This window comes from Mustela nigripes, chromosome 3, assembly GCF_022355385.1.
Source record: "Mustela nigripes isolate SB6536 chromosome 3, MUSNIG.SB6536, whole genome shotgun sequence".
Classification (NCBI taxonomy): Eukaryota; Metazoa; Chordata; class Mammalia; order Carnivora; family Mustelidae; genus Mustela; species Mustela nigripes.
Window position 1 is genome coordinate 43,924,170 of NC_081559.1, and position 12,582 is coordinate 43,936,751.

The 12,582-nt window shown below is 51.2% G+C and overlaps 1 protein-coding gene across 7 annotated transcripts in view; it reads left to right on the forward strand.

Moving 5' to 3' along the window:
• Positions 1 to 12,475, forward strand: part of SCLY (selenocysteine lyase) — a 33,422-nt gene extending 20,947 nt beyond the window's left edge. For 6 of the 7 annotated variants that reach the window (XM_059393817.1, XM_059393818.1, XM_059393819.1 and 3 more), the window contains 7 exons: positions 145 to 309; positions 1,225 to 1,331; positions 6,546 to 6,582; positions 8,116 to 8,199; positions 8,727 to 8,829; positions 10,023 to 10,098; positions 11,397 to 12,475. In XM_059393817.1, the coding sequence (XP_059249800.1) occupies positions 145 to 309; positions 1,225 to 1,331; positions 6,546 to 6,582; positions 8,116 to 8,199; positions 8,727 to 8,829; positions 10,023 to 10,098; positions 11,397 to 11,550 (726 nt within the window). In that variant the 3' untranslated portion in view covers positions 11,551 to 12,475. The remainder of the gene's footprint in view (positions 1 to 144; positions 310 to 1,224; positions 1,332 to 6,545; positions 6,583 to 8,115; positions 8,200 to 8,726; positions 8,830 to 10,022; positions 10,099 to 11,396) is intronic. The other variant, XM_059393822.1, reaches the window with a different exon arrangement.
• The last annotated feature ends 107 nt before the right edge of the window (positions 12,476 to 12,582 follow it).

Sequence of the window (12,582 nt, forward strand, 5' to 3'; positions counted from 1 at the left end):
CTTCCTTTCCTTTCTTTTCCTCCCTCCTTCCTCCTCCTCTTCCCTCTTCTTCCTCCTCTCCTCATTAATGACTCCTGATTTCTTTCATTCAGCTTTCATGAAATCAAAGCAACATACTCAACTCTTTATTTTTCCCTACTTCAGCCCATCTCTGAAATCAGTCAGCGAATTAAAGCCCTGAACCAAAAGCGGGCAACTTCCGGGCTGCCTGTCATTCTGCTACACACAGACGCGGCACAGGCCCTGGGGAAACGGCGCGTGGATGTGGAGGACCTGGGCGTGGACTTCCTGACCATCGTGGGGCACAAGGTGCATCCGCAGAGGCCTCCTTCCCTCCATGACCTCAAGGCCCACCTTAGAGCAGAACCACAGCACCAGCAATCATCCATTTGTTGTCCAGTGCTCTCAGGGGACAAAGTGACAAAACTTGCAGCTCCCACCCTCACGAGCGTCAGGAGGAGAGACCAGCAGTAACCCAACCTGGGATAAGAGGGGGGTGGCCAGGCAGAGCTGTGGAGGGGTGTGGAGGCCTCAGGTGAGACAGGAGACAGGTGACTTCAGCCAGATACTGAGCATTCTCTGCATTGGGCAGAGAGTGCCTGTAGATTCCTCATCAGCCAACTCATAGGCCCCACCCCCAGGACGGAAGATGAGAGACTCAAGATGTTGCTTTCTCTAACTTGATTTAAAGTGCAACTTCTGAATGCAAAGGTTTGGTTCTAGCAGCTCTTATCTTCAAGGTGGTAGTGAAAACAGTAAACAAGAGTGAAGACCCTTCTGAGACTTTGCTCATCTTTTTGGCAGCTGACTAGGACCTGAAATATTTTTAGTCCTCCATATTGAGGCATGGTGCTCAGCTAGTTTCCGAAGGAGTTTGTGTGCTGACCTGATACTATGGCACTTAATGATTTTTGCAGTGTCAGTTTGAAAACATGGAGTCCTACCCAGGAAAAACCCTCGACAGTCTCAACTTCCAGCCCATCTCCTTTTACAAATTCTGTTCTGTGATGTGCAGTCAACCCTCTCAGGCTAGGAACAAGAGTCCAGGCTCTGCCCTGCACCCCCAAAGTTTGTGACTCTGACATGTCTGGAGTGGTGATGGGTAGCACAGCTACCGGGAAAGACACAGAGTCTTTCTCTGTGTGCTTCTAAGCACTCAGAGTGCATACAAAGTGGGAACTCAGAAGGTTCTTGTTGAATAAATGGCTGATTTTTTCCTTTCAGTTCTACGGTCCCAGGATTGGAGCACTTTATGTCCGAGGGCTTGGTGAACTTACACCTCTGTACCCTATGCTGTTTGGAGGTGGACAAGAACGGAATTTCAGGCCAGGGTAAGATAGAAGGTTAATGAAGTCTCTGACCTACCAGCCCAACTGTTGGCTTGGAGGGCGGTAGCTTTTCCTTGTCTCTTCGAAGAACTGTAATGGCACTTTCTACATCACTGCTGAGTCCGAATTTTCTCCATTGATGGGTTCTGCACATTTACAGATCTTTAGTCTCTGTTGGGATGATTCAAAGCTGGAGGCCTCCTGGCCAAGATGTGCTGCTGTTCTTATGATGATGGGATGAGCAGAGTTGCACAGAAGCACCTAGCTTCCTTTCTGACAGCTCCTGTGTCCCTGTGATATAAGCTGACATTGTACCCAGGGAATGAGGTGGTGCCAGGGCCACACCTTTTATCAGACATTCCAACAAGGAGAAACAGGAACAACATGGTAGTGGGTTCCCTGGGTGTTCATTCACCTCTTTTATCCCTGACTTGAGGTCAAGCCCCATGTTGGGCTCTGAGCTCAGTGGGGAGTCTGCTTGAGTTCTCTCTCTCCCTGTCCCTTTGCCCCTCCCCTACTGACAGGCACTCCCTAAATAAATAAATAAATCTTAATTAAAAAAAAAAAGATTACTCTGAAGTCAATAAGCTTTCACCTGAAAAACTTAGAAAAAGTAGAGCAAAATACTCCAAAGCAAACATAAGGAAATACTAGAGAACAGAAATTAGTGAAATTGAAAACAAGAATAATTTTTTAAATATTGTATTTCTTTTAGTGAGAGAGAATGAGAACAGTGGGAGGGGCAGAGGATGCGATTCTCTGCTTAGTGCAGAGTCTTTTGGAAGGCTTGATCCCATGACCCTGTGATCATAACCCAAGCCAAAATCAAAAGTCAGGAGCTGAACCAATTGAGTCACCCAGACACCCTGAACACAAAAATAATATTTAAAAAATAATTGAAATGAAGAAATAGCCTTTTAGAAATATTGAGAAAACTGACAAATCCCTCACTATATTGTACACTTAAAACTAACATAACAATGTATGTTAAGTATACTGGAATGAAAAGAAAAACTTAATAATAATTTTTAAAAACCTGATAAACATCTAGTAAGACTGACAAAAAAAGGAAGGAAGAAATATATTGCCAATATCAAACTTGACAATTCAGATAAAGTGGAATACTTCTTCAAAAAACAAATTACCACAACTCAGGGGCACTTGGGTGGCTCAGTGGGTTAAAGGTCATGGTCTCAGGGTCTTGGGATCGAGCCCCGCATCGGGCTCTCTGCTCAGCAAGTAGCCTGCTTTCCTTCCTCTCTCTCTGCCTGCCTCTCTGCCTACTTGTGATCTCTCTCTGTCAAATAAATAAATAAAATTTTAAAAAAATTACCACAACTCACCTAATAACAACTCACCTTGATCATTTTTTAAAAAAGATTTTAATTATTTATTTGACAGAGAGAGATCACAAGTAGGCAGAGAGGCAGGCAGAGAGAGAGGAGGAAGCAGGCTCCCTGCTGAGCAGAGAGCCCAATTCGGGACTTGATCCCAGGACCCCGGGATCATGACCTGAGCCGAAGGCAGAGGCTTTAACTCACTGAGCCACCCAGGCGCCCCGACGCTTGATCATTTAAATCGCTTTATAATTATTAGGAAAAGGAAATTAACTTTGTAATTTTAAAACTCCCCAAAAAGAAATCTCTAGGTCCAGATAATTTCACAGGAAAATCCTGCCAAACATTTAAAGAATTAACACCATTTCTATGCAGTCTCTTCCAGAAAAATAGGAGGAGGAAACATTTCCTTGGTTCATTTTATCAATTTATACTAAAACCAGATAAAGATGGTACAAAAAAATAAAACTATGAACCACATATCTCTCATGAATTTAGAATCAGAAGTCTTTAACAAAATATTAGCAAGTGGAATTCAGCAATATATAAAAAATAATATATGCATCATGATGGAGTTTATTTCAAGGATGCAAGGCTGTTTCAGTATTTCAAAATCAATCAATGTAATGTAGCATAGTAAAGAAGAAAAATTGGGGTGCCTGGGTGGCTCCATCGGTTAAGCATCTGATCCTTGATCTCAGCTCAGGTCTTGATCTCAGAATTGTGAGTTCAGGCCCCATGCTAGGCTCCACACTGGGCATAAAGCCTACTTAAAAAAAAAAGAAGAAAAATAACATAATTTAATACAGAAAAAGCATTAATAAGATTTAACATTCATTCATTAAAAACCCTCACAGTATGACGAGAGGGGAACTTCAGCTTGGAAAGAGCATTTACAAAAAAATCCTACAGTCAATATCACACTCAACAGTAAAGGCCTGAATGTTCTACTGCTATGACCAGGAGCAAGACATGGATGTCCATTCTCACTTCTTTTTCAGCAGGGCTAGGAGTTCTAGTCAGTGCAGAAGTCAAGAAAAGGAAATATAAGGAATACAGTTTGGAAAGGAAGAGGTAAAACTGCCCCTTTTTATAGTTCACATGATGGTCTCTGTCCCAAGGAATAGATAAGAAAACTCCTAGGACTGATAAGTGAATTCAGCAAGATCACAGGTTATAAGAGAAACATACAAAAATTGATTATATTTCTGCATACTGGTAATGAACATCTGAACAACAAAATTAAAAATACAGTACAATTGATAATCACTCAGAAATATTCAGATAGAGGACTTGTAAGCTGACAACTACTAATGTGGCTAAAAGAAAGCAAAGATCGAAATACATGGAGAGACATACTATGTTCATGGGTCAAAAGACTCAATATTGTAAAGGTCAGTTCTCCCCAAATTGATAAATCAGTTGAGCCCAATATCTGTCAAAGCCCAGCAAACAGACCAGTGGAACAGAATAGATACAACCAGAAATATACCCACATGATTTTCTGACAAAGATATAAAAGTAATTTGGTGGAGAAAAGATACTCTTAACAGATGGCACTGGAGCAATTAGACATCCTTAGGCAGAAGATGATCCTCAACCCAAGTCTCACACCTTGTAAAATATTAACTCAGGATACATGTGAACTTAAATGTGAAGGAAAAAACTTTAAACTTTTAGGGGAGGAAAAAAAACCAGGAAAACATCCTCAGGCTCTAGGCCTCAGCAAAGAGATCTCAGACTTGATACCAAAAATGTCCATAAAAGGGAAAATTGGTACTTGAACTTCATCAAAATTTAAACCTTTCACCCTGCAAGATAATTTAAGAGGAGACAAGCTATGCACTAGAATATATCCTCAAGGGACTAGTATCTAGAATACATAAGGGAAACTCTCAAAATTCAACAGCCAACACCCCCAAACAATTCAGTCACATAACGGGCAAAAGATAGTCACAGACATTTCACCAAAGAGGACAGACATATAGCAAATAAGCATGTGAGAAGACCTCGAACATTTTTAGCTGTTAGGGAAATGCAAATTAAAACCACAGTGAGACATCACACCTACCACAATGGCTAAAACAAAAACCAGAGACAACACAGAGTGCATTGATGACACAGATGTTTCACTCAAACGTGGCCGATGGGAATGGCCATGGGACAGCAGCTCTGGAAGACAGCTTGGCATTTTCTCTTAAAACTAGATATGCACCCACCATCCCATCTAGGAATTTCACTCCTGGACACTTAGAGACATGCAGACTTGCGTTCACACAAGAGCCTGCGCACAAGTGTGTCTAGCAGCTTTATTGGCAATGGCTGCCAACTGCAAGGAGCCCAGATGTCCTTTAATGAGACTTAACAGGCTGTGGCACAGTTTGCGTGGACACTGCTCAGTAATGGAAAGGGGTTAGCTGCTGATGCGCACAATAGCCTGGAAGGAATGTCCACAGAATGATGCAGAGTGGAACAAGCCTGTCCCCCAAAATGATAACTCGGGTTCCATCTATACGACATTCTTGAAATGATGGAATTAGAGATGGAGAACAGATTAGCAGTTGCACGTGGCTAAGGAAGGTGTGGGGCCGAAGGCAAGCAGGTCTGGGTATAAAAGGCTGACAGGAGGGACCTTTGAGGTGGTGGAAATGTTCTATATCTCATCTGTATCCTGATTGTGCTCTTGTACTACAGTGTTACTGGGGAGAAGCTGAGTAATGGGTACACAGGATGTCTCTGTATTATTTCTTTTAATCACATATGAATATATGTCACTAATATAATCACATATATTAATGAAAATTAATTAAAAAAAGAAGAAGAAGTAGTAGAACACCATGTGTTCAGGAAGCCCTAATAGGGTGGCTCAGTGTGTGGACTGGGAGTGGGAAGCAGGGTTTGCAGGACTCCAGATGGAGGCAGAGGTGGCTGACGGAATGCTTGGGGGGAGGGAGGATGGGACAGGTGCCGGGTTCTACACAGGGTCCCCTCTCTTCCACCTGGGCAGCCCCTCCAGGCACTCACAGGCAGAGACCTTGAGAGATGCTCTTGGTCTGGCCATGCTATCCCGCAGATGAGGGGTGTGAAACCCAGAGAGGGGATGGCATTAAGACTCCATGTATAGGACAAGCTCAGACATCTGGATTCTCCACGCAGAGCTCCTTGTTCCTCCCCAGACCACCCCAGGTGCCAGAACCTGTCTCCAGGAACAGAACTGACCAATGAACTTGTCAAAGGGAGATCAGCAGGATCACGTTACCTGTAATGCCCTGTGTTCCTGTTTTCTTATCTTGTTATCTGCTGGTCAGTGAGCAGCAGCCAGCTCCAAAGGTTTAAGCAAACTTCAGCCCAAACTGAAAATTCAGAAAATTATGACGTTGGCGATTTATTTTGTTTTTCTTGAAAATAGAGTGAAGAGTTGTGTTTTCAGCTTGTTAGGTCAAGAGTGTGAGCCTCGGGTCTGAAGGGGTCCCGCAGCCCCTTCCTGCACATGCACAGTGTTTAGGAACCCACGAGTCATCCCACGTGACAGTCAAGAGCGCAACTGATTGGCCAGCTGATGGGAACAGCGTGGAACTGGGCTCTCTGACCCCTGCGGGGTTTGACAGGGGGGCCCTGGCTCTGCAGCTGGAGGAGGGGTTACTCCTGCACAGGAGAAGGGTCCAGACAGAATCATCCCTGAGGACACCCAGGGATTGTCCCAGGGTTGCCCCAGGTGGGCCATGGCAATGGTGCCTGGACCAGGAAGCTTAGCATCAGAGGGTTACAGGTGTGATTCTGGTTCTAGCTGAACTCATGACTTTAACAGACCAGACTCCATCCTGGGACACTGGTTCATTGCTCTGCGTGGAAATAGGACTGACTCCCTTGTCTCTTGCAGGACAGAGAATACGCCGATGATTGCCGGCCTTGGGAAGGTAAGCCTCGGTGAGCCGGGGCTCATGGAGCTGGCGCTTTGTCTCGGGTTCGGGAGAACGGGAGTCTTCCCCAGGCCCAGTCGCCTTTACTCCCACTTGCGCGCCCGGCGCACAGGGCTCCCGACCCTTGACATGGGGTAGGGGGCAGGTTCCCCCACAGGGCAGTTCTGTGGTACCAGCCAGGCGTCCCACTCTTGAACTCAATTCTGACACTGGCTACCTGGAGACGGTGTCAGAGCCCACAGGTCAGGGCTCAGGTCCATGCACTGGCCTGCGCAGACCCCCTCAGACTCCAGGCCTAAGTCCCAGGTTTCACTATGTGCCTCACTCTGGCTAGTTTCTCCTCTGCCCTGGTCAGGCATTGGCCTCCTCACCTGCCAGGGGCCTCCCAGCACCGTCCCGGCCTCCTGTCCACAGCTGCTCCCTTGTGGCACTCACCCTGTCCTGCAGCTCCACCAGCCTGTGCTCAGGGCTTTGAACTTAGCATCTCAGGGCAGGTCCTGACCTTTCTTCTGAGAGACGAAGGTCCCCGCCTGCTTATCGGACATTCCCTCCGGGCCCGTGGGTGTGTGTGTGTCTCCTCCTTGTTTCCCTTCCCTCCCCATCCTGCCTCCTGCCATCCTGGACCTCACTGTGGAAGTCTAGGCAGTGCCTCAGTCCCACCTGGTCCTTGGCAGGCAGTCTGTCTGGGACAATCTGTCCTGTCTCCACAAGATGTCAAGATCTGTGTCTTCTGTGTCTCTCACTGATGAGCAGGCAGTCTGTCTGGGACAATCTGTCTGTCCTGTCTCCACAAGATGTCAAGATCTGTGTCTTCTGTGTCTCTGTGGCCACTGACTCTAGACCCGGTCGTCCCCATCTGCAATCTGGACGCCTGCCGTGGTCCCTTCCACTCTGCACAACATCCAGAATGATCATTACATGTGCAAGTCAGGGCATCTCGCCTTTCTTAAACCCACGTGCATCTGTGCTGCTGCACTTAGTGCCTGACCCCACCTGTTGTGGGGTGCCGGGGTCCTGTCCCCCTTGGTCACTCCATCCCAGGAGTGCACTTGCCTGTTCCTTCACCATGGCCATGAGCACCCTAGCTCATGCACAGTCAGCTTCATGCCCGCCCTGCGTGACCCGTGCACCCGCCAGAGCGCTCTCTTCATTCGGTATGAGGCTGTTCCCTCTTCCCTTCCGCCCTTGGTCTCTGGGCTGGTTGTGACTTGAGAACTGGGAGTGCTTTTTGCTATCACGGGCAGTTATCTCTGGTGCCTGGAGGTAGCTGGAAGCACCTGGTAAAGTAAATTCCTGCTGAACAAGGGAAGATAACCCTTCTCAGGCTCCTATCAAGCACCGCCCCCCCCATCTCCTGGCTGCACTCAGTAAATACCAACTGTCCCCGATGTTCCAGGAAGAGAGCAGTTGAGGAAATGTCACTTCTCTATCATCAGGAAATCTCACCTCTGCGCTGGAAGGCTGTTTTATACTCCTTGCTTTATGACAGTTGAACATGCTATCTCACCTTGCTGCCGTCCCTGTCCCCAGGCCGCTGAGCTGGTGACCAGGCACTGCGAGGCTTATGAGGCCCACATGAGAGATGTTCGAGACTACCTGGAGGAGCGGCTGGTGGTGAGCCTGGGGCCCGTGAGAGTGGGGCAGCCTGAAGTCTGGGGGTCCCATGCTTCCTCCGACGAGCTGAGGGTCCGGGTTGGTACCGCCCCAGGCAGCAGGCAGGATAAGGATGGGGGTTGTTTGGATCTTGGTCCGGGGACCCTGGGGACAGTCAGGGTAGAGGCTAGAGGACAGAAGCCTGAGTCAGGAGAGCCCCCCCCCCCCAGGGCCTCCAAGGTGGGCTCTGGACAAGTGGCTAATCTTCAAAGAGGCATGTTAGGAATACACTGGAGCTTGGTTTTTCGGTGGTTGTATGGTGGAGGGTCACATGTATTTGGAATTTCTTCTCCTATTAATTTTGCTTTCTAGGGGGTCCCTGTAATTATTATAGGTAGATGCTTATGGATGAACTAATTAATTTATGTGTCAAGGTTGCGAATTTGTTTTCCAGAAAAGGCTCAAGCTCAGACATTAGTTGGGGGTGGGAAGTGGGGAGGCTGGTGTGCGCTTTGAAACTATCTCTGAAGTCTTCATTGCCTTTTCAGGCTGAATTTGATAAGCAGAGAATCCATCTAAACAGCCAATTTCCAGGGACTGAGCGACTCCCCAACACATGCAACTTTTCCATCCGGGGACCCCAGCTTCAAGGTGACAAGGGTCTCCTGGTCCCCGTGTACGGTGGTGGTAGCAGAGCAGCCCCCTAGGGTGGGTGTCCCCAGAAGGCGCACTGATCTGGCCATTTCCTGCTCTCCCTGCCCGGGCTCTTCTTCACGTGGGTGCGGGGGGGCTTGCTGTTGTGCCCTGCCCTCGTGGGCACTGAAGCAGAGAGGGATGATGAGACTAAATTCTGGGCTCCTTCATCCATTTCCGTCAGCAAGTTTGACAGAACGTGATGAGGACCAGGGAGAGGAGAGGCAGTTAACTTTAAAATCTGGCTCAGAGTCAGGATGATGTGCACACCTGTGGGGCTCTCAGTTCCCACGCTAACTGCCTCCTAGCTGGAGACCAGCAGGATCGCTGGAATCCAGAAGACAAAACACGGCTCACCCAGGGCGCCGACCAGCCGTGTTCCACCAAGAGGAGATTCTGTGCCCTGAGCAGGAGGGAAGCACGTCCGCAGAGCACAGCGGTTTGGGGGAAGTTCCTAGGGGAGAGGGGGTTGCTCCCTCTGTCTCCCTGGATGGCGCGGGGAGCACTGTGTGTCTGCACCACAGACTGGCCCTGGGCAGGTGTCACTGTGCTGGGGGATGGGACCCTGCCCTGGGAAGCTGCCTCGCTGCTGGCCACTGCTCCGGCTCTTCTTGCTGTGGGAAGAAGAGCACATCAAGTCCTCATCCCTGTGTCTGTGGGGATAGATGTATTGTTTTCGGTGAGGCCCGTGTCCATTTAAATGAGACAGATTCTTTTAATTAGGCCAGTGGCTTTATTACTCTTATCTGTGCTTGTGAAAGTAGAGGGACATGCCTTCAGGCTTAACCAAAACAGCCCCCCAGTGTCTCCACCTCTAGAGAACACAGATGTTAAGTTTCAGCGTCATGGCCGGAACAACAAAGTAGGAAGTGAGGCAGCCGATGAGAGTTCTGGGGTCTTCTTCGGCCACGGACCGGAAATAACATGTTCGAGGCCAGATTTTAGGGTGGAATCGTGTCTGGGAGGAAGCATCTTGTCTGGATTCTGCTGCACTGTTACCGGGGATGAGACGGCCTGGGCCCTGGGCCACCCCCCAACCCCAGGGGCCCCAAGGGAGGGCGTCTCCAAATTTGCAGCAGGGCAGAGGGGAGGCGGACAGGTAGGGCCCCACTGGCACACTCTGCCCACAGCCACATGCCGTGTCTCCCCAGGGCGTGCAGTGCTGGCCCAGTGCAGGACGCTGCTGGCCAGCGTGGGGGCTGCATGCCACTCGGACAACGTGGACCGGTAAGTGCCCCGCGCCTGAGCCACAGTATCCAGTGCCTGTCTGTCAGACGGCCAGAGGAGGCTGCTGGGCCTGGGGCTTCCAAGGGGAGGAGGGAAGCTGCAGCCTCAGTGGGGGTCAGCTGGGAGGGGCTAGGCAGGCTGCAGGAGCTCCCTCTGTCCTGGGAAAGTGAGAGGCTCTGGGAGGGTTGTGACAGGCCAGGTTGGTTCCGGGTGGCCCTGCCTAGTGCAGGGCGATCCCAGGAGAGCAGCCCCATTGAGTGGCTGTGGCCAGGGCAGGAGGGGAGGATGTGAAGCCCGGGCACCCGAGACTGGCCTAGCCCTGGTGGAGGAAGAGCAGGGCCACGGTTTTTCACTCACCATGAGCAGGGGGCCTGCAGAGCTGGGTGTGGTGCTGGGTGAGGCCGCCAGGACCCTAGAAGGAGCCAGGCCATGGTCAGCAGTGGGCTGTCCGGGAGTCTGGCTGGCGTGGTGTGTGAGCCCCTCAGGCCAGGGGGCTCCCAGGGTCCGAGGGCTGGGCTGATGACCAGGCCCAGTCGTGGCTCAGAGGTCTGTCAGGGAGGGCTGCACGAGGGTGGGGGAAGCCAGGAACCGGCAGGCAGCAGCCTGAGTGGCCAAGTGGCTGTCAGGGGCAGTGAGGCGGGGCGAGCGTGGACTGCAGGAGGGCGCTCACAGAATGCTCCCCCAGCCCTCCAGAAGATCTGTGTGGCCCGTTTCCCAGACAGGGTTGCTGAGGCGGGTGTAGTCTGTGGTCTTACCAGCCACAAGGTGAAGGGGAGGGGACAAGGGGCAGGAGGAGGGGCTGGGGCATAGCTGGGTGGGGGCAGGTATCTGATGTGGCCCCTGTGAGGGTGGGAGTAGGGGTGCCCCCTGGAATAGGAATGAGACCACCCACCCAGGGGAGGGCAGGGGGCCAGGAGCTGTGGGCCCTGTCCCTTCTCTCCCCTGCTTTGCAGGGGCCTCTGGCCCGGACCCTCAGGAACCACAGCGATTAAAGTCCCTGCTCCCACCTAGCCCTGTGCTCAGGGAGGGGGGCATTTGTGTGGATGGCTTTCAGGAGCTCTGTAATGTGACAGAGACCTTGGCTGCGCTGCTTCTGCCTGGGGCCTGTGTGTGTAGGCACCTTGGGTGCCCGCTGGCCCTTGATCTGCACACCTGCTAGGGTTGGCGGTGGTGGGGAGGGAGGGGAAGGGGGGGTGCCAGAGCTGCCGGGAACACTGGCGGTGCCCTCGGTTGTGCTTCCATCTCCTCTGAGACCCAGGGAGCACAGAGAGCTGACACAGGTTCTCACCACCCCCCAGGCCATCCCCAGTGCTGCTGAGCTGTGGTATTCCCTTCGACGTGGCCAGGAACGCGCTCCGGCTCAGCGTGGGCCGCAGCACCACCAGGGCGGAGGTGGACCTCGTCGTGCAGGACCTGAAACAGGCTGTGGCCCGGCTGGAGTGCCAGGCCTAGTGCCAAGGACGCCCCCCATAGGAAGCCCTTCCAAGTGCTGGGCCAGGATGGCTCTCCTAATTTGTCCCAGTGTCTGACATGGTGTCAGGCAGTGGGTGCGCTCATTCCCCATCCCCGTCTCCCCATTCCCTGTCCCACATCCCCGGATCAGCAGAGAGCCCGTCTGTCGGGCAGGCAGACCCAGCGGGCCGCACACACCTGTGTGGGACTGTCCCTGCTGCTCGGTGGCACAGGTTGAAGCAGAAGCATCCCCTGTGGGGAGCTGGGAGTGCTACCCTCCTGGAAGGGAGCGTTTCCCCTGGAAGATAAAATCCTAGTATTGTAGACCATTGTCACTTGCTACCATGAACATAGGAAACCTGATTTTTGCTGCAGTCATGGCCTCCCCTGCCTGTTGGCGCTGAGGTCCGTCCACCCCTGGGCCCTCTGATCTCACTCCGCCCTTCCCAAGCCCTTCCTCCGCAGGGGGGCCACCCAGGTCAGCCCCCTGCTCCGTATCCCCCAACTTGCCCACCCTACCCGACCTCCTCACTCAGCCTGGTGGCCACCCAGAGCCCCCAAAGCCCCCAAGTCCCCCCTGCCTTTTTCCTGTGGTCATTCACTCAGTGTTCCAGCTCCGGTGTGGGACTTGGGAGGCAACCAGGGTTACGTGACCCCTGGTGGCTCCTGTGGTGGGAAATCTGCCCGTCCCCTGCTCCGCTCCATCATAATATTGTTCCCAGATGGGTTCTTCTGTCTTCACCAAGGCTCTGTGACATCCCGATGCACCTCAGAGGGCGTGACTCACAGAGACCCTTTGCATAGGATCGATTTCTTAGCCAAACATTTTTAACGTGTGGTTTTAAGGTGCCAAGAACTTCATGATGACTCTGAGGAAACCACTGTCAGAAATTCAGTGAACTAATAAAATATTCCAATGCTAGTATTAGACGTTGACAGTCTCTCTATTGGGCGCTTCTCTGGGGCTCATTGGTGTGTCTAAGCTGGTGTGCGAGGGGCGCATAGTGACCCCAGTTTATCGCTGGATGATCA